The following is a 23,065-nucleotide window of genomic DNA, read 5'->3' as shown; positions in this document are numbered from 1 at the left end:
GGCTGAAAAGTAAAGGGGCAAGGACAGAACCCTGTGGAAGACCATTGTTAAGTTTCATCTGTCTACTCGTCTCCTTTCCCATTATAACCTGGAAGGCTCTGTTGGTCAGCATGTTGTCAATGAGGTTAATTATCTTTCTGCAGGGGATAATGCGGGCCAGTTTATATATTAATCCCTGTCTCCAAACAGTATCATATGCTGCTGTTAGATCTATAAATACTGTTGCTGTCTTTTGTTTCTTTTGAAAACTAGCTTCTATAAAAGTTGTTAATGACAGCACTAATAACTACAGCTTCGATGAGGGCGGAAGCCAGCTTGTTCAATGGGGACAGTTTCTAGTATCCTGTGACTAATTCTGTTGAGGAGAAGCTTTTCTAATAGTTTATATACCATGCTGAGTAGAGCTATGGGGCGGTAGTTTTCTGGCTTATCGTTTGATTTGCCCGGTTTCGGAATTGCAATTATCTTTGTTCGCTTAAGTGAGAAAGGAATGTTACCTGACTGAAGTATATCATTAAAGAACATTGCAAGCCACTGTTTCGTGTATGCACCACTGTGTATCAAGAACTCTGGATGGATACCATCAAAGCCAGGTGCTTTACCTGATTTCATTTATTTCAGCGCATGTGTGATTTCAGAAATAAGTATTCTTGCTGAATATTCGGAGTTCGTTCTGTTCATTTGTTTTAATGCCCTTAAGTCTCTTTTCACGTTGGTAGTATGTGTTCGATCTCGTGGAGCTCTGGATAGAGATACTATATGGGAGGCAACCTTATTAGGAGACATTTTAGACTCTCTGGATTCCAGCTGGTTAGCTCCTCCAATTTTCCGCAACAAGGACCATGCCTGCCGGCTTGATTTTTTGAAGTCAAGGTTTTCGACAGTCTTTATCCATTTTTGGCGTCTAGCTGTATCGATGTTGTGTAAAAGCTCATCGGCTATTTCTCGGTCACCACTTTCGAGAAACTTCGTGTATAAGTCTTCACATGTTTCAGTCCATCCAGGCACATATTCTTTGCGATACCCCCTTCTATTAAAATATTATGAGGTCCTTCTATTAAAATATTATGTTTCCCAATGATACTTTACGATAAAAAATGCAAATTTGTTTAAATAAACACCAAATCACTGTAAAATCGCATAAAATAACATTTTGAGAAGAAAAGAAGAAGATATTTTGACTTTAAATATCTTATTTTTACGTCCCGCTGAAGGTATATACCAATTTTCAGACAAATCGGAGATCCAAATTTTTTTGATCCAAAATTGAGTGATTTGAGATGGAATCACCCATAACATTATTGTTTGCATGTGAAAAATTGAACAGGTTGATTAAGCCACTTGAATAGTTATTTTTGTGAAATTTTTGTTATAATCATTGAGTTTAATAACAGATAATCGTATTCCACTTCTTTAATTGCCATTTTCTATCTTACGCTATTTGCGTCCATCTCCACCGAGCATGTTATTTTATATTATTATCTAATCATCTAAGTTGTGTTGTTGACTTTCTGTTTGTCTTTTGTAATTTTATGGTCTCCAATGTATATGGTGACGTTATATGATATCCAAATCTCAGCAAATGTGACCAGTTACAAAAAATATTAAAACGGCTACATTTGTAGACGACCCTGCAATACTAATAGTCGGTGAAACACGCGAAGAAATAACTTGACACCTCCAAAATGCAGTGAACAAAAGAGGCACTTGGAATATAAATGGGGCATAAAAATTAATGAAAGGAAATCTACCCCTATCAATTTCACTTATCTCTTCTTCTTCTTTCTCGAAACTCCTTATGCCCCCAGGGGCGTCGGAGGTTTTAATCATCTTCTATCCATCTCTTCCATTTCTTGCGGTCCTTTGCTAACTCTTTCATTTGTTGATGTGTTTTTCCTTTTTCCTGTCCAATTTCTATAACCTGATCGATCCATCTTTTCCTTGGCCTCCCTTTCCTTCTTTTACCATATGTTTTTTGATTCCATCACCTGCTTTGGTAATCTTTCCAGGTCCATTCTGTTAATGTGTCCATACCATTTTAATTTTCTTTTTTGGATCTTTGTTATTATCGATTCCTGTTTCAGTCTTTGTCTAATATCCTCATTTCTTATTCTCTCCGCTGCGTTTTTTGTACCTACTGTCTATTTTTGCATTGTTTACCCATGTCTCACTTGCATATATTAAAGTTGTTACAGATATTGCATTGTATACCTTCAGTTGTATTTCTTTATTTATTTCTTCCTTTCGAAATATTGTTTTATTTAGTGCATAGTAAATCTTATTTGCTTTTTTTGCCCTGTATGACATTTCTTGGTCTAGATATCCACCCTCTGATATTATTACTCCCAAGTATTCAAACGTCGAGACTGTTTCTATTATTTCGTTTTTGCACCTAAATATCGTTTGGTTTATTTCTTCCCTTTTCTTTTGGGTTACTATCATGGTCTTCGTTTTCTTTACATTTACCTCCATTTTCAAATTTTCTATTTCTTCAACCCAGACTTCGATTAATTTTTGCATTTTCTCTTTATCGTCTGCTATTATTACTAGGTCATCTGCATATAGTAATCCCTCCATTCTCACTGGTACTAAATTTCGATACCCTATTGTTGACTGTAATTGCCTTAATCTTCTTTTAGCGCTCTTCATTACTGTATCCAGTACTTATATGAATAAAACTGGGATGAGACTGTCCCCTTCTTTTATTCCTCTCCTTAGGTTTATTATTGGCTGATTTCACTTACAAAAAAAATAATAAATAAGCACCCAGTTAGACTAAACAAAAAAATCGTCCCGTACAAGAAATCAGTTAAATACCTTGGGCTACATTGGGATAGAAAATTAAAGTGGCGAATATATCAGAAGAAAAACTGAATAACTGAAGTTGAAATACAAGAGATTATATTGGTTATTAGATAGAAACTCACAACTTACAATCAAAAACAAGATGTTAATTTAAAAACAAATGACCAAACCAGTATGGTCTTATGATCCAAAGTTAGAGATATGGGGCTACACTAGTGAGAGTAACTATGTTTGCTGTTTGCCTTCAAAGAGTCCAAAACCGAATACTAAGAAGCATAGTCAACGCTCAGTGGTCTATCCGCAACACATACCTACCTACATCATCGGGAACACCGTATAGTAACAATTTTAAAGAAAAAGAACATCTCGGAGGGCCACGAATATGGACTCCATAACCATACAACCAGGAAAGTATAAGAACTGCCAAATAATCAAACCGCAGGCTCAAACGCACCACACCTTTTGAACTTGTGTGATAGTGATAAATGTATAAAAATGTCAGTTTAAATTCGGGCAATGAACCTAGCCACAACCACGGTTAGCCACAACCAGTGAAGTGTGCAATAATAATTATTGGATTTTAAGGAGAATCGTTGGAAATACCTAGGACAGTAAAGTAACAGATTAAGTTAAATATAAAATGCTGGTTAATCATAAGATTCGGTGAATTGTTCCTTTAATAAATAAAAAAAATCAGTAAACGTTAAAGCTCGCAGAGACAAATATCTCTCAACCACTCGATAAACAGATTTGGATTCAGCCAGTGGCAAGACGTTCTCTGAGTCCATGGGAGCAGCTCAGAATAGAAGCCGATGGAAAGAGATAGTTGCTCGTATGGTAGGAATCAAGACATTCAGTAATGAGGAAACGACTAGAGAGAGATACAAGAACTCGCTTTTAATTGTTCCTCCATTTTACATCTCTACAGTTAGGTACGTGATATTTTCCTGATGATTCGTTATTCAATTCTTGTTAATCAATAGTTTTTGATTACACGGTTACGGATTTTGGGTTCTAGGTTCGAGTTGATATTGTTTATTTTTTATTGTTTCACGATTGCCTGTGATGGTTTTTATTTTGAATCATAGAAGCTTGAGTAATATGTATTCCCGTTATTCCTGTTAATCTGTATTTTTCTTAGCTACATTTTAAAGTATTTTATATCATTTTGTTCCACTGCTTGCTTGATCTTCCTCTATCTCTTTCTCTCTCTCTCACTCTCTCTTTCTTTCCCTCTCTTCCTTTCTTTTTTTATTTTTGCACTTCTTATGCAATAATAAAAGGGGGCTTGTTGGCTAGATTGTCGCTTTACTTGGTTAATAATTTAGAACAAATAAATATATTTGTATTAATATTTTATAGTTAGTTCATATCAATTTTTATTTGATTACTTGTACAAACAAAACACAAAAACCGACATTAAGATAATAATATTTTAATAAACCCAAATAAGATGCGGTTTATCACAATTAACCTGCTTTATTCTCTTTGTCTTTTAGAATTAAAGTGCGTAAAAGCAACAGCTCCTATTAATGGATATTACGTGAAGAACAGAATGTGTCCTAATGTGATATTTAGCGCTTGTGGTATTCGATGTGAAGTAGGATACACTTTAAAAGGAACCAGTGTAAGATTATGCCAAAAAAATGGTACCTGGAGTGGCTTGGAACCAAAATGTGAAAGTAAGTAGAAAATATAATTTAATTAAAGTTTATTGTTTTTCATCTTTATTCTTAAGTTTAATGAGCTATTATTAGAATTTCAAGTAGTATACAGGGTGTCCCGAAAAGATTGGTCATAAATTATACCACACATTTTAGGGTCAAAAATAGTTCGATTGAACCTAACTTACCTTAGTACAAATGTGCTCATAAAAAAGTTACAGCCCTTTGAAGTTACAAAATGAAAATCGATTTTTTTCAATATATCGAAAACTATTCGATATTTTTTATTGAAAATGGACATGTGTCATTCTTATGGCAGGAACATCTTAAAACATAATTATAGTGAAAGGGTACCCCCCGTTAAGATAGGCAAAATGCCCTCACTCCCAGAATTCAATTTTTTAAATTTTCTTACGTTCTATTCAATTAAAAAATGAGATAACGCTGATTTTTAGCTCGCCACCCCCTTACCTCTCCCCCACAGCCAAAAAAATAGATTTTTAGATTTAATTTTTTTTAGTTGGGTTGCAATTGATTTAAAAATTTCAAAAAATTTACATATGTATCTGAGACTTTTACAAAACATGTCCATTTTTTATGGACCCGTAGGTCGAGTGTACATAACCTCAAATTTGTTTTAACTTTTTTAAAGCTTATAACTTTTTCTTGGAAAGGGCTGCAGGTCCAATTTTTTTTGTATTTTGTGTATTTTATCAAAAGCTATCTCTCTGATTTTTTTCAGATTTTTCCGTTAGCTGCGCCATCTTGAAAAATCCGGAAAACTGTTTTTTTAGGGGGTTTTTGGGGATTTTCTCCATTTTATAGACTCCAAAATAGATCAACTCAAGGTTTTGTTAATAGATTATGTAGAATTTAAAATAACTGAGTATTTTAGGACTATCAAAAATTGGGCAAAACACCCCACACGCCCCCCCCCCCAAAACCATGTTTTCTTTAAGTTATATAAGGGTTTTTACCGGCTTAATGATATTTTTTGAGATCGATACAGCCTAAATATTTTAATTTTTTTTTTATTTTTTTACTTTACATGTGATTAAAAAATAAGACTCATCGCATTTTTAGCTCACCCCCCCCCCTGCCTCCACAAAAACGACAAATCTTCTATTTTTTTATTTAGTTAAGTTGCAATTAATTTAAAAATTTTATGAGGCTTCTACAAAACATAATACATATTTTTTATAGACCCGTAGGTCAAGTGTACACATAACCTTAAAATTCCTTTTTTATTTTTTTAAAACGTATTTTTGACTTCGATCGATACTTGTTTTATCGACATTTTTTTAAAACGTCCAATGAATTGTACATCTCTCTCGCGGACGACCGCCTCAATACGTGCTTAGCGCTCATTTTTAATTATTAAAATTAATAGTTATTATAATATAATAATGACAAAAATTTCTTCAGGCTCTTGTAGGCTTTAAACTTTGGTTTGGTCACTTTCTGACTTTCCTAAAAATAATTTTTAATCGAGTTATTAAGCCTTGAAAATGGCCATTTTCGCGTTTTTCAAATTTTAAATCGCGTGTAACTCGACAACAGTCAATTTTAGAGCAAGATCACAAGAGACCTTTTTTGTTCAGGTTGATCCAGAGAATCTAAAACAGATTTGTCCGAAGTGAAAAATTGATTTTTTGAATTCGTTTAAAAAATTGTTTAAACAATTTTCCAACCGCGGTACAGCCATGGTCCCAATTTTTGCCCTTCGCTTCGTTATCGAACGTATTCGTTTTGTATCCATTTTTTACCTTCGCGTTTAACCCTTCGCTTCGTTATTGAACGTGTTCGCTACGTATACTAATCAGATACGAAGCGAATACGTTCGATAACGAAGCGAAGGGTCAAAAATCGAGGCTCTGGCACCTTGTGAATTTGTTTAAAGGACCTGTTTTTGAGTAAGTTTGTGCAAAAAACGAATCAGAATAATTTACCTAACGGGGAGAAGCATACATCGTGGACTATTTGCATTATGAGCCAAATGTAGATGGTTTGGAAAACATTAAACGATAGATATCTATGTCTTGCATATATCTTGTAGATGCGAGTTGCGCAAACGGCAACATAACCATAGGCTGTTCTGTTGTTCGCATGTAGCTGTCATAATATAATATTTATGGCATGGAAGATATTCTACAAAAATCATCAAGCCAGCAGAATATCTTGCAAAACTCTTTGACAATACAGATGTTATACCTGTAATAGACGAAGACAGCGATGAAAACTTTAGAACTGGTAAGTGTAATACCAACGAATATAACTCTCCGAATACTCTATGAGTATACCTATACGGAGCTGTATATTCTTTGGTAATACATACTTTCTTCATTCTTTTTATGGTGTTTTATGTGGCAGTAAACGTCAAGCAAAATGAAATTATATAGGCAGAGATACATATAGGTTATGTAGATGGTACAAGCAGATGTTTGAATAATTAGAATATGTATAATGTAAGGTAATATTAGGGTACCTACTAAATACAAACTAATGAACAAAGAACAAAATGTTTTGATTCACAAAACTGCAAGAAGTATGATATATTAAAATGTACTTTTTGTAATTTATAATTTAATAATTATTAACTATTATAAATGGGAAATAAGCCACAATTTAACTAAAAAATGATTTTATTAACGTTTCGACGTCCACCACGGACGTCGTTGTCAAAATACAAAATATTAATAAATTAAACAAAAATGTAGTTTGGTAAAAAAATCTTATCTTAAAAATATCTAATAATTTAATTTAATCTGACTTATTTATATAGATCGCACCATACCCTTTTTTCATTGCGTCACAGGTTATCGAATTATCTCTAACGCATTAATTACAGATGGAAAGTCAAATCACTTTTTAGTTAAATTGTGGTTTATTGCCCATTTAGAATAGTTAATTACAAAAATGCCACAAAGAAATAGCTTTAGAACAACATTTGCGATTTAATTGCAAAGCCAACTTAAAAAAAATAAAATCGAAAAATTTACGTTTTTGGCTGTGGGGAGGGGAAATAGGGGAAGTGGGCTAAAATTGCGGTGAATCATAATTTTTTAATCACACAGAACGTAAAAAAATAAAAAAAATTATTCAGGCTGTATCGACCTCAAAAATATGATTAGACCCGCAAAAACCCTTACAAAACTTTAACTAAATAAAAAAATAAAAGAATTGACGTTTTTGTGGGGACAGGGGGAGGGGGTGGTGGGCTAAAAATGCGATGAGTCTTATTTTTTAATCACATATAAAGTAAAAAAATGAAAAAAATTCAAAATATTTAGGCTGTATCGATCTCAAAAACCCGGCAAAAACCCTTATATAAAAAACATGGTTTTTGGGGGGTTTGGGGTGTTTTGCCCAATTTTTGATAGTCCTAAAATACTCAGTTATTTCAAATTCTACATAATCTATTAACTAAACCTTGAGTTGATCTATGTTGCAGTCTATAAAATGGAGAAAATCACCAAAAACCCCCTAAAAAAACAGTTTTTCGGATTTTTCAAGATGGCGCAGCTAACGGAAAAATCTGAAAAAAATCAGAGAAATAGCTTTTGATAAAATACACAAAATGCAAAAAAATGGACCTGCAGCCCCCTCCAAGAAAAAGTTATAAGCTTTAAAAAAGTTTAAAAAAATTTTGAGGTTATGTACACTTGACCTACAGGTCCATAAAAAATGGACATGTTTTGTAAAAGTCTCAGATACATGTGTGAATTTTTTGAAATTTTTAAATCAATTGCAAGCCAACTAAAAAAAAATTAAATCTAAAAATCAACCTTTTTGGCTGTGGGGGGAGGCGTAAGGGGGGTGGCGAGCTAAAAATCCGCGTTATCTCATTTTTTAATTGCAAAGAACGTAAAACAATTAAAAAAATTGAATTCTGGGAGTGAGGGCATTTTGCCTATCTTAACGGGGGGTACCCTTTGTCCACCACATAAAGATTTTATGCGGGTTTTGTTCCCTTAAACCCCCCCCTCAAACTTTCGTGTACGTTCCAATTAATTCATTATTGTGGTACCATTAGTTAAACAGAACGTTTTTAAACCTTTCTTACCTCTTAGTATTTTTTCGATAAGCCAGTTTTTATCGAGATGCGGCTTCTTTTTTAATATATTTACATAAAATTTTTATGGGGGTTTTGTTCCTTTAAACTCCCCAAATGTTTGTGTACGTTCCAATTAAACTATTATTATGGTATTGTCCTTTTCATGATCATTTTTCAGTGCGTCACAAATTATAGAAAAAAAGGTAAGTCCGTGATAATACACATTTATGACATTTATTCTAACATGACATTTTAGTTAAATCTGACAGTTGTCACATTTTATTTTCAATTTGGAATAAAAGCAAATCAAATGTGTTTCTTGCATTTATAAAATGGTATTTTCTTTGATTTGTATAGTCTTATAAATTATACAGATTATATTTGTAATATTATGATCTAATTAAAAAAAAAATTATTGTTTTATTATGGCGCCATCTATCGACAACTAGAATAACTAGAAGAAATGTTATAAAAATGTCACCGACGAAATGTAATCACCGACGTGCCTTTTTTTCTGTCACATACAATTTAATGCGTTAGAAAGAAATCGAAAAACTGTGACGCACTGAAAGATGATCATGAGAAATACTGTACCATTAGTTAAACACAGTGTTTTCAAAACTTTTTTGCCTCTTAGCCTTTTTTTGTTAAGTCACCTTTTATCGAGATGCGGCTGCTTTTTCAGAATATACCTAAAAATGTAAAGTATAAATAAATTTTCAAATTATTAACAGGTCTATAATCGTACTTAACCATATACAAAATATGTGGTGGATTCGACAAATATTCAAAATATCTCGATAAACACTGGCTTATCGAAAAAGTACTAAGAGACAAATAAGTTTTAAAAACACTGTGTTTAACTAATGGTGCCACAATAATAATTTAATTGGAACGTACACAGAAGTTTGGGGGGGTTGAAAGGAACAAAACCCCCATAAAATTTTTATGGGGTCCACAAATTTCACTTCAATTTTTTTTAAGATGTTGCTGCCATAATAATGCCACATGTTCATTTTCAATAAAAAATCTCTAATAGTTTTCGATATATGAAAAAAATCGATTTTCATTTTGTAACTTCAAAGGGCTGTAACTTTTTTTGTGTGCACTATTGTATATAGGTAAGTGAGGTTCAATCAATCTATTTTTGACCCCAGAATCTGTGGTATAATTTATGACCAATCTTTTCGGGACACCCTGTATATAACATATCTTCGTTTTTTCTCATATTTTCAATATGATTTGCAACTACATAAGTAATCAATTTTGAAAACGAGGTTCAGTCAGAGTGTGATGCAGGATTTAGTTAGAGAATATAGTTATCTGTGGTTTCTTTTCCACTTCATCACATAGACCTCCCTTAGTTTCTTCCAATGTCCTCTACACTGGGCCGCTTGTAGCTAGTTTCCCGCTATTTTTTTCACGTCATCGGTCCATCTAGTGGCCGGTCGTCCTCGGCTTCTTTTATAGTTTCTAGACCTTCATTCTGATTCGTTTTGTCCACCGTCCATATTGTGTCCTAGCTAAAAGTGGCCAGCCCAATCATACTTGAGCGTCGGGATTCTTTCGAGTACGTCTTGAACTCTTGATCTTTGCCTGCTTTGTTGGTTTGTTATCTGGTCTCGAAGCATTGCACCTGTAACGGGTAGTTCTTTCAGGACGACAGACTCAGTAAAACACAGGTTGAAAACAAAGCAAATCTATTAATTCTAAATTATAAACAATATAACGCAAAATAATAATTTAATATTCTATCTCGTCCCAGCGAAGTCCTCCTCCGGATGGGCGTCTGTAACAGAAGAACAAAATTAACGGCGGTATTCAAATATGTTATATCTATCGGGGGTTCGCTCACTACGCTTGCCTCCGTTGAATTACAAGTCGCACATTACCTCAATTCGGTACACCGTGCGTCTCGTCTCGAGTTGGCCTGCCTGAGTTTACGAATCACCTCACGAACGGTGCACGTCGCGACTCAGGTCGGCCGGCCTCGCTCACTTCGCTTGGCTGGTTATGGAGCCCAGAACGGTCGTTCAGGACTGACACTGACTGATCGTCTTCTTCTCATTGTTTTTTTGATTTGCGTGTATAGAATAAATTGCTATGTAGAAATGCTTTCAATGAGTGTCCCCGTTTAGGATTTAGTCCTCTTCAGGGTTTGAAGTGAATGTAAAATGTGGCAGCAAAAGCAAACAGTCCGAAAAACACACTGGGGCAAGTGTCGTATCCTGGTGTTTTTTGGATTCCTGGGTTATGCCGGACGGTGGTGTCCAGAAGGCTAAAAAGTCAACAGAGAAGAAAGTTTGATGGATTGTTGTTGGTTCCATTGACATTTACGTGTACTGTCCGTGCTTTGCTCTCGACCAGTCTCCCTAGAAACCCTTGTACAACGACAGGCGAACCTGCGTCCCTCGTCGGCGGTCAGGAGGTGGCTTTTGAGCGCAGCGTGGACAGTGAGCGTTCGAGTGGTGAAAATAGTTGCGGCTATTTTCTTGGGACGAACAGGTATAATTGTGCAATGAAGTTGGGAAACCGCAAAAAACCAACTTCTCCCTGTTCGGGGTAGGGAAGAGGATATGTTATAGGTGGGTACGGAAGGCTAACGGGGTAGCCTCGAGGATGTTTTCGTACTCTACCGGGAGTTCGTCAATGCATGTTTGCATTAGAGCAGACGGTAAATGAATCTTTTTGTGTTTGGGCTTTCGGTAGAGTACGTGGCCGGAAGATGAACAGGAACATTTGAGAGATTCTTGTGTGTCGAAGGGGGGACCGTTGATTACTTTGATTGTGAAGTTCCTGTTCAGAGAGTTAATTCTCTCAGTGATTTTGGGGATGTTTGAGATGTTATGGATTTCGTTTGAGGGATATCTCCAGTGCTCGTAGTTGCATATACGCAAGATTCTACGTTCCGCTCGCAACAACCTCTCTCGTTTTGCTCTAGCGCAAAGAGAGTAGAGGCATGATTTGTACTCAATGACGGGTCGAATATAGGTCTTGTAAGTGTGTAAGAGAGTCTTCTTGTGTGTCTTGCCAATTCGTCAAGAGAGAGGGTTGAGAAGTCTGGCTCTGTTCCTTACCCTATCTAAAGTTGCCTTTAGATCTGCGTCCCAGTTAAGAGTCCTGGCGAACAGTACTCCCAAGTAGGTCGCAGTCGGGCTAAGAACAAGCCTTTCTCCCAACAATCTCAGTGGATATTGGTCGTCTTCATTTCTTATGATTCTTTGTGACACAGAAGGGGCGCAAAACACAATTGTTGTTGTTTTGTTCGCGTTCAGCGTGACTCTCCACTTACAACACCAATCCCCGACCCCGTCCAACAGAGCCTGGGCTCTTCTGTGGATGAGTACTGGGTTGTATCGAGAGGTTGTCGTGAGTAGAGCCGTGTCGTCTGCATAGAGAAACAGCCGAGTACCTGGGATATTTTGGTTTGTGATATCACTGTTGTAGATGATGTACAACAGTGGTGCTAGGACTGAACCCTGGGGAACTCCAGCTTGTGGAGTGAAGGGGGTAGACTTTTGATCGCTTATTTTCACTCTGACAGTTCGGTTGTGGAGGTATGTGTGTACAATTTTAATAAATTGTAATGGTAGCCCGATGTCCAGAAGTTTCCAAACAAGTCCGTCGTGCCAGACCTGATCGAAAGCCTTCTGCACATCCAGGAATGTGGCTATGGCGAATGAACCATCGTTGATGGTTTGAGTGACTTTAGTTGTGAAATCTATTAATGCATGTTTAGTAGATTTACCAGACTGGAATCCGTATTGGAATTTTGGGATGATGTTGTGGTTTTCGAGAAAGTTATTGAGTCTTTCTTTTAGGATTAGCTCAAGAACTTTACCCAGAGTGTTTATTAAAGAGATTGGTCTGTAGGATTCCACGTCGGTTGGGGGTTTGCCTTTTTTCAAAAGCATGATGGTATTGGCCACTTTCCAAGGAGTAGGGAAGTGGCTGTTTTTGAGACATGCATTGAATATTTTAGTTAGAAGAGGGATGATACTCTCTGGAAGTTTTTTGAGGCACCTTCGGTTGATGCCATCAGGTCCGGGAGCGCTGTTTTTACCTATTTGGCAAAAGCTCTCCGTTTCCCTGTTTGTGAGGGGGTCCATGATAGGATCATAGACTGGAACGTGGTAGTTGAGAGTAACATTTACTATGTATTCTGTGTGGAGTTTAAATAAGCGATCAAAGTTCGAGTTGTCTGGAGTTTGAAAGTTGTTTTGAAGCGAATTTCTGAATGCTTCAGCTTTCCATTCTGGTGTGTGTGTGTTTATGTTTTATTGGCACTGGTTTAAGCAACCAACTGGCCAGTCAATGTGTTTTGAATTCTCTCTTTTACAAAATATATGCTTAGTATCTAAATTTAAAACTATTAGTACTACTGTTTTTTTTTTACTCTGTTTTTTTTATTATTTTTTTTATTATATTTTTTAACATTTTTTTTATTACATTTTTTATTTTTTTTTTATTTTTTTTTTAGTTTTTTTTTTTTTTTTTTTTTTTTTTTATTTTTTTATCGCGCTAAGACCTAAACCCGATTCAACCTCGCGGAGGTTTAGATCTTAGTAACTTTTTATTTTATTTAATTATTTTTTTTTTTTTTTAATTTTTTTTTCTTTTTTTCTCAGAGCTTTAATTTTAAACAATTAACATGGTTGTACAAAATTTTATAAACATCTAGATTGTTTGATTGTAAAAGGTATATAAGATTAAAAGGAAATTGTACATTAATTTGAACTAGATTGGCAAAAAAGTTTGATATTTCAATAAAATGTAAAGAACATTCTAATAGCATATGTTGTAGATCAGCTAGCTCTCCACATAAACATTCATCATTATCTACAAGTCCTATTTCTCTTTTGTAGACTGGAGTCAGACAGTGATTACTTCTTATTCGACAAATAGTTTTGATAAAGCCTTTGTTGGAAACTTGATTAAACCATGTCTTGATGGGAAGTGTAGGCTGGATTTTTTTGTAATAATTTCCTTTGTCTGAATTATTGTATTGTTCCTGCCATTTCGTCCGTTTGATAGATCTCATAATAGAAATTATGTCTCCCATAGGAAGTTGATAAGTATGCAGAGTGGATTCCTTCGTTGTTGCTTTTTTAGCCAGATCATCTACTATTTCGTTGTTTTTTATACCAATGTGTGCTTTTATCCAACACAATATTATATTTTTGCCCGATTTCAAAGCTTCACTGTTCATTGCTATGATGTCACTGATGATATAATTTTCTGCAAAATTATGTACATTGTATTTCAATGTCTTTACAATGCTTTGGCAGTCTGTAAATATAACATAATTGAGTTCTTTTTGATTAATACATATTTTGTATGCTTCTTTGATTGCAATGAGTTCAGCTGTGAAAATTGTCATTTTATCAGGTAATCTGTTGTTTATTTTTATACTTTTTTGTGGGTAATATATAGCATATCCAACTTTTCCTTCCATTTTTGAACCATCCGTATATAATTTCTGATAACTCCCCCAGTTTTTTTGTACACACTGAAGGTGGTCTATTTTAGTAAGGAAGTCTGTCGCACGAATATTACTTAAATGACAGTTAACTGGAGATAAATAATCTTCATAATTTAGCTTTCGAGACGAGCTTTGTTCAATTTGGTGTATGTCGCCAATGGAATTAGAAACGTTGAGGAAGCTTTCCACAACTAAAAGCAGTTTCTTTTTTTCCCAGTAATAATGAGTTAGGTATGAGGTGGTTAAATGAACAATTTTATTTAATAGCAGTTTATCGTTAACCGCTGTTTTAACTATAAATTTCTCACTTAGGTATTCCCTGCGTAATGAAAGTGGAGGTTCATTAAGCTCACATTCCATGACCAATATAGGTGTGCTACGAAGATAACCAGTGCATAACCTAAGTGCCTTATTTTTGATCCTCTCGATTTTTTGGAGTACAGAGTTTGATGCTGAGCCATAAAAAATAGATCCATAGTCTAAGATTGATCTTATCAAATTTCTGTATAGTAATATTGATATGTTTGGATCAGCTCCCCAGTTACTGACACTTACAGTCTTCATGATATTCATTGCATTTTCCATTCTTCGTAATATGTAATTTGTGTGTTCTTTCCAATTTAATTTGGAGTCTAAAAATACGCCAAGAAATTTTATTGAAGTTTTATAAGGAATACTAGTATTATCAAATTGTAGATGGCTTTGAGGAACATATCGTTTTTTAGTGAAGGTAACAATGGTTGATTTACTCTCTGAGATTGTTAAGTTATTATCGGTAGCCCATTTTTTTATAATATTCAATGTCGATTTAAGGTAGTTATTACATCTATCTATTGACTTATTTTCTGCATATATCGCAACATCATCAGCGTACTGTAGGATTTTTATGTGTTGAGGAAGTTTAGTTTCTAAGTCAGCAGTATACAGTATATATAATATAGGACTTAGAATGCTACCCTGAGGTAGTCCCAAAGATGTGTATCGGGAGTTAGATTGATCTCCATTTAATCTAACGTGAACTGCTCGATTAATGTATAAGTTAATGATGTTCCATGTTACTATCTCGGGTATTCCTATTTCCAACATTTTCGCGTATAGTATGTGAAGATTAACGTTGTCGTAAGCCCCTTTTATATCTAAGAACAAAGCACTAACTGCTTTCTTATAAGTAAAGGAACTATAAATGTCTATTAAAAAGTGGCAGAGGCTATCTTGTGTGGATTTACCTTTTCTAAAACCAAACTGACTTCTTGGTAATAGGTCGTTCTTTTCTAGCCAAAATTCCAGACGGTTTTTAATAAGTCTCTCATATGTTTTTAGTATACAGGAAGCCAGACCGATTGGACGGTAAGAATCCCAATTCTTTGATGATTTTCCTGGTTTTAAAACCGGGATAATAGTGTAAACGTGCCAATCGTCAGGAATCTTTATGCGGCGCATCCAAATTTCATTATATATATTTAGTAGTGCAGCCTTACCAATTCTTGAAAGATTTGATAGCATCGAGTAATGGATATTATCGGCACCTGGTGCTGAATTTGAGTTTTTCTTCAACGCAAAGTTTAGTTCAGTGGCAGAAAATGGTTTGACTAGGAAACGGATTGGTTCTGGATAGTCGTACAGAGCATTTAGTTGTAAATCAGGAATTACTAATTCTGCAGACGGCGGTGTGATATTTTGATGGAACTCTTCTATCCACGAAGCTTCCGACAGAATAACAGGGACTTTGTTCTTTGTTTTTCTATTTTTTATTCGGTTAACTTTTGACCATACATCTTTAATAGGGACTGACCTATTTAGGGATCCGACATAATCTCTCCAGCTATTTCTTTTAGTTTGTTTAGTGATCTTCTTGACATGTGCATCATCTTTTTTATACTTAAGTAGGTTTTCATGGTTTGGATTTTCTTTGAATATACAAAAACTTTCCTGTCTTCTTCTGACTGCTTCTTCACATTCTAAATCCCACCAGTATTTTCCTCTGGAAGTCGGTTTTTTTATTTTAAATTTGGGGATGCAGTAGGATGCAGTTGTATTTATATTGTGCAAAATTTGTTCATAAGAATTTATATCTTTAAATTGAGAGAATACATCTTCCGAATACTGTTCATATAATTTCCAGTCGGCATTCTTTAAATTCCACTTTTGTGAATATGGATTATATGTATGAGTTGGTTGATCCTCTAACTCTACTCTTATAGGTGTATGGTCTGAACCAAATAGGTCTTGAAGTGTTTTCCAAGTGATCAGGTGGTTTAAGTCAGGAGTACAAATGGTCAGGTCTATTGCCGATTTCGAGAAGTTCCTAAAGAAAGTAGGAGAGCCATCATTTTTGAATATTAAATTATTATCGTCTATACAGTCCATCAAGATTTTACCTTTCATATCTGTTTGGTTGTCTAGGCCCCAGGCAATGTGGTGAGCATTAAGGTCACCTCCTATTATAAATGGTCTTTCTATAGATGTTATGAAATTGTTCCATTGTTGTAACAATAACTTGGTTCCTGGGGGAACATACATAGATATAAATGTGACAGTATATGACTTAAACTTTATTTTTATTGCTACTTTATTGACGTTTATTAAATCTACTTTCATGGTGACTTCCTCGTAATATAGGTTTGAATTTATTAAAATTGCTGAGCCACCGCCAACAGTTACTGAAAAGCGGTCGTCTCTGACAATATTGTACCCGTGAAAGTTATAATACTTTTCTGGTTTAAATCTAGTTTCTGATAATAATGCGATATCAACTTTCTGGTCTTCTAATAGGTGGATAAGGTTTTCTCTATTAGAGTTAGCCGATCTACAATTCCATTGACAAATTACCAATCTATTCATTATTATATAAGAGAGAACTTAAAACTGATTGAATTGAATTTACTAGAACTGATTTTTCTGGAATTTCAAAATTTTTGTGATTTATATTAGAGATAATACTTGTAACTATATTTGATATTAATTCTGTTAATTCTTTTGATGGTTCATGTATTTTAGATCCTTGTTCTGGATTAAATGTAGATTGATACGAAGAAGAGGTGATAATACCACCAGGTCTGTTGGACATGGGGTTTAACTTTATTATTTTTTGATGTTCCATTGTTACTTGGTCTGGTGAGGAAGAGATAGGTCGTTTGTATTTTGGTGGTTTTATTATTGTATATCTATTTGAAACTGAAGGTAGAGCGAACTGATTGGAAGATGTTTGAGACGTGGACAATTGAGTAAAGGAATATGAAGAGGATGGTGCATTCATATTTGGAGTTTGATGAGAATTTATTGAGGAATTATTGGCTGCTATAGATGCATAAGTTATCTTAGGAAAGAGTTTAATTGTTTCCTTAAAAGATAAGCTGTTTTCAGACATATAATGTTTTATTTTCTTTTGGCGATCAAATTCTGGGCATATCTCCCATTCATTAGTGAAGTGTTCACCTTCACAGGATAGACATTTTTTGTTAAACGATGATAAAGAACAAGAATCGGAAAGGTGAGATTCATGACACTTAAAACAGCGAGGATTACTTTTACACTGCTTACTCATGTGCCCATACCTATAGCAGTGGTAACAGATAATTACCTTTTGCTGGTATTTTTCAACAGTGTGTAAGACATGATTAATTACTACATACTTTGGTATATTCTGGCATTTAAAAGACACAATAACTGATTTTGTTGGATTAAATATTACTTTGTCATCTGCTACTATTTTTCTTGTTATTCGTTTCACATACTCAACCGAGAATTTGCAATGGTGATCAAATTCCTTTATTCTATTTTTAAGATATTCTTCCGATATATCTGAATCTATATCCCTTACTACACCTAGTTTAAACAATTGAAATTTTGGAATGTATGCGGTCAGATTTTTTTGAATAAGGAATTTGGAAGTAACTAAAGCATTTGCGCTACTATAATTTTTAAATGAGACCCTAACTCGGTTGCGTCCGATTGAGTCAATTTTTTTTATATAATTGTCAATTTCTGGATGTAACGTAAATAGGATCTCGCCTATTTTAACAGCGTTTAATTTTCCTGTAAAATTTAAACTGGAGTTTTCAATGAAAATGTAAAAAGGTCCTAAATCAATTTTTTCGTATAAATAAACAGGCCTGGTTTTTTCTGGTTGATCTGAGTTTACTAAAGTATTTTGTTTTTCATTAATATTGTTAAGATTAATACTACTACTTATCTTATTTTGAGGCTGGTTGGGTAGAAATCCATTTAAATCTTGTAAATCACAGCTACTATCCATCGAATTCTCAATATCAGGCGGTTCGCCTCCACTAGATGACTCCATAGAGGAGTTTTCAAGTAACGTTTAACTTATGAACACTTTCAAAATGTAAACTAAATAAGGAAAAGTTTAACAAAACTAAACAAACTAAATTAGAACGGTATAAATCAAATAATCCGCCAAAAATTAATATTTTTCGGAGAGATTTCCAAATTTAAATTAACTTTGACAATTTTTTTGACGTATATGCTTTCCATTCTGGGGAATTGACTATGTGATTGTTGACCAACAGATGAGATGGTTGAGATAGTTTTTGTTTTGTTAGGACTTTGAATTTGTGCCAGAATTTACTACCGTCTCTGTAGTCCAGTTTTGAGGTAGCATCTTCCCACCGGCGAGCCGTTAGGTCAGATATCTCTCTCTTTATCCTGGCGCAGATTCGGTTGTATTCTGTTTTGATTAGTGGATTTCTGTTGGCCTTGTATTGACGTAGAAGACGTCTTTTTTGTTGGATTTTGGCAATGATGTATTGTGGAAGTGCCGGTGATGTATAGGTTATTTGTTTAAGTGGGATTGCGTGCGTGATCGCCTCGGTGATGAGGTTCTCAATTTCGGTTGCACTGGTGTCGATACTATCGTTAGTATCGAGTTCGCCTAACATAGGGAGATTTTGAGTGATGAAATTTTGGAATTCAGTCCAGTTAGCGTGACGATAGTCTCTTATAGTTCTTGGAGGGTTGGGTTGTTTTGGAATTAGTATGTCAGTGTTGACAAGAATTGGTACGTGGTCTGACGTTATTGAGTCACCTATGTGGCATCTATCCTCGAACCGATCCAGAATGTTACTAGTAACTAGGATGTGGTCGATAATAGAGGCCCCAGCGGCGTTCAGAAACGTGTATTCAGTGTTGGTGATTCGAGAGATTGGAAGGTCTAGTAGAAAATCCGTGAGGCGGATGCCTTCTGGGTTTTGACGGTGATCACCAAACTGTGTGTGTCTACAATTCAGATCGCCCATCAACACGGCCTTGCCGAGCGTTGAAAAATACTCTAGCAAATGCCTGTTGAGTGGTTGATCCGGGTGTTTGTAGTAAGAGACTATCGTGAGGGTTTCGTTGTTGGGGATGTGCACGTCAACTGCCAGGAAGTCCACGTCAGGTGGACGAAAATTTGGTGGGTATGTATGTGCACTGTGTGGTATTCCGTGTTTCACGAGAATACCATTCCCACGTGAAACCTGACAGCGGTTTCGATGAATGATCGAATATCCTGCGAAATGTGAATCGCTTTTCGACAGAGTATCTGTGAGTGAGACTGATCGTCGCTTGTGATGCTCTTAAATATCCCTCTGGCGGCGTTGGTTCGGAGAGGTGGAACTTAGTGGGGGCACCTGCGCGATTTGAGAGAATCGCACGGTTCCGAGTGTCGATGCTTGTTCGGTGCGTCAGCCTATCATTACACACCTTCCGTGGCTCTTTGTGGAACTCTGAGTTTATTTGCGGATTTTTGCGTCATTGCTCCTCCGTAAGTTTATATGCGCAAAACACAAACACATTGGTTATAAACCTTTCGCTTGAGACACATGGGAAAATGCTGCTCATGTCAGTCTTATTCGTTTTTGTATTTTATGAGTAGACTTAGGCAAATATGCAAATAAAAAAGTATGAAATATACGCATAAATATGCAGTATTTTATGCAAAATATGCATATTTATCTAGAAAATATGCATGTAATAAAAATATTTACAATATTTTTTTATTTACAAAAATACTTACAATATTAGAAATATGTACATAACATATACAATTATTTTAACATATAAATATTATTTTGAATTGTGGTAACAATAGATTATCAAATGATGTTCAAAAATTTCTAATAAAAACTTATGGCTTCTATCTGAATACATATACTTGTAAATAGAAAACTTCTTTCGACATCAACTGATGTAACTGGGGCATTTTTCAAATTTACTATAATAGATGGTTCTAAATTAAGTGGTTCGGAAAATGTCCCAGCTAGTACTTGAACCACTTCAGAAAGAACCTGATAACCACTATTTTTTTCCATGGTTACTTTAAATTTTTGAAAAATTTCCTTTCCAATAGTACCTTTAACGTTTTGACACAATGACTCAAATTCTTTTATTAAAACTGTACTCTCTAACAATGATAATTTTGAGGATTCTAATTGAGTTATAGTTTTCTGGACAAAACTGTAATTGGATTTTATGAATGACAGTTGCTGTTGGAGGATGTTATTTTGGAAGGCTTGCTTAGCTCAAAATAAAGATTGACAACTATCATCCGTTAAAAGGTTAATTATTTTTTTAAATCAACAAAATGATCAGCATAGAAATTAGCTGCTTCCAACCATGTTCCCCAACGTGTTAAAATGGGTTGCGGTGGCAGTGGAACAGCAGGAAGCATATCTCTGTAACATTGTATTCTTACGGAATACCTTTTTGACGCTCGCTATTAAACTGTTAACTAGTGGAAATTTTTTTCTTACTTCCTCCGCAACTCTGTTTATTCCATGCGCTAAACAAGTGACGTGTATTAAGTTTGGATAAAATATTTTTAAATGTTGTCCTGCTTTCACCATATATGGTGCGGCATCAGATAAAATAAGCAATAATTTATCATTAGGCACAGCAGCAGGAAGAAAAAAGTTTGCTAATGCTTCTTGTAGAAACCGTGATATTGTTAGAGCGTTGGTTTTTTCCACTTGCTTAAAGGAAATTAAATACGATTTTGGAAAGGTTTCATCGCTAAGTACGCCAATCAATAAGTGCACAATGTATCTTCCTGACGAGTCAGTGGTCTCGTCCACACATATTATGTAAAAGTAATTATTACTTTATGTAATTATTTAATTTAGTAATTTAATTTAGTAATTATTTAATTATTCGGCTTTTATGTTGTGGATAACTGAGGAGTATAACAAATTGACATTATTTCTCTTTAGAGTTCGTTCACTGGGAATGTTTTGTTTGCAATATTTTTTAAAAAAGAACTAAAGTTTTCATTAGATAATTTTGAAAGCGGTATATTAGAAGATACTAATGCACGACACAAGTCTTCGTTAAAAGTTACTTGTTCGGTTTGTTTTTTGGAACTTGACTGAAAGCACTTGGACACTGAATGTTGATATTTTTCACCGGATGTGGTTTTTACTTTTTTAGCTAAATGTTTCGCGGTTCTGACATGCTGATCTATTTGATTTTTTTTTTTTCAAAATCTAAAAAAGAATATAAATATTCTATAGTTATACCCATTTTTAAAATCTAAGATTGTAGAAATAAACTAAAAATGAACCGTTTTTGCATAACAATTAAAATATTTAAATTAAATCAAATAAAAATCGGTGTAGTAATCTTGAAAATGTCAAGAAATGACTGTGCAAGAAGGAAGAACCCCCAAATATTTACAAGATGCTCTTGGTTTTTTCTGTTTACATTTAAAGAAAAAATACTGTGAGCATAAATTAAAAGCACTTAATTAATTAAGTTCAATATATGGTATGTTTTTGTTTTTAGCAAAATTAAAGCAGACTATGCTATTGTTAGAAAAAAATGTTAACGACCTTTTAGTAGAATATTGAATGATTTGAATTTTAAATAGGTATCCTATTTTTTATCGCAAGGAGTTTAAAAAATGCTTGAAAAAAGAAAAATACATCGATTTATTGCGAACTAGCCTTGTGTCGGCACTTTTCTTAAACATAATCTCCAATTTTAAAATCTTTGTTTGTACCACCGTGTAAATTTTTAAATTAAAATAAAAAATAATACGTATGTACTTACGGTTTTGCCACAACATGAGCAATAAACTTTATCCATATCCATAGATAGCTCTTTTGTAAGGTTTTATCCAAGTTGAAACATTGCTTATTTTCGGCATTTTCAAAGCACAATAATTATTCACAATTAGAAATACACGTTGTTTATGCCTCCAATTTTACAACAAAAGTGAAACCAAGTGAAACTGACCGTCAAAATAAAAATTTTTGCCTAGAGACATAAACTGGCAAACACAAACCCTTAATTCCAGGACGAAACGTGACAAAACTATAAGCCGCTGTCTTTTATTAGTTACTATACCAAGAATATGAATACAAAGGGGTTATAAATCAAAATTAAATATTGGCATTTTCATGCTATCTGTAAGTTTGAATATACAAATATATAGTTAACACCAAATTTTCAAATTATATGCACTTTATGCTCACTTTTATAAAAATATGCAAAATTTGACATTTTTGCATTTTTTATGCATTATATGCAAAATATGCAATTTGTATATTTGCCTAAGTCTATTTATGAGTTTGATTATTTCTGCTTATTTTGATCTCGTGTCCCAAATGTTTGTTGTATGGTATTGTTGTCAATAGTTATATTTCCGCCCATTACGAGATTTATTATAATTTAGTTTTCTTAAAGTTTATTTTTAATCCAGTTCTTTCAGACTATCATTTAGTAAACAGTTTTACTTGCTGATTTTAGTAGGATTTCTCCTCTTACTTTTATTGCCTCAATAACGAATCCATCATCACCAGGCGATCGATGGTTTTTCATTTCCTTTAAAGCTGAGCTTTCTTACTTGTGACACTGTAATGGGTAAAATTATTACAGATTACATACTGATTTATGACAGTCCTTATTCGTGTCAGGAAATTGTATAGTGGTTTTTGGCTAGTGTATAGGTCTTTACTTTATAAAACTCTATTTATTTTCATAGAATCATGTTTATCTCAAAAAATTTAATTAAAATCCTTTATAAAAGGTATATTTATTCAAATTCCCAAAAATTCCCTTTCGATT

General features: G+C 34.3%; 1 protein-coding gene across 2 annotated transcripts in view; it reads left to right on the top strand.

Annotated features, from left to right (window-relative positions):
- Positions 1–23,065, top strand: part of LOC114334799 (sushi, von Willebrand factor type A, EGF and pentraxin domain-containing protein 1-like) — a 204,172-nt gene that overhangs the window by 40,924 nt on the left and 140,183 nt on the right. For both annotated transcript variants that reach the window (XM_028284892.2, XM_028284891.2), the window contains exon 6: positions 4,305–4,487. In XM_028284892.2, the coding sequence (XP_028140693.1) occupies positions 4,305–4,487 (183 nt within the window). The remainder of the gene's footprint in view (positions 1–4,304; positions 4,488–23,065) is intronic.

This window comes from Diabrotica virgifera, chromosome 6 (assembly GCF_917563875.1).
Source record: "Diabrotica virgifera virgifera chromosome 6, PGI_DIABVI_V3a".
In the NCBI taxonomy this organism is placed as follows: Eukaryota; Metazoa; Arthropoda; class Insecta; order Coleoptera; family Chrysomelidae; genus Diabrotica; species Diabrotica virgifera.
Note: the sequence above shows the minus strand (reverse complement) of the source record. Positions and strands in the feature narration are given on the sequence as shown.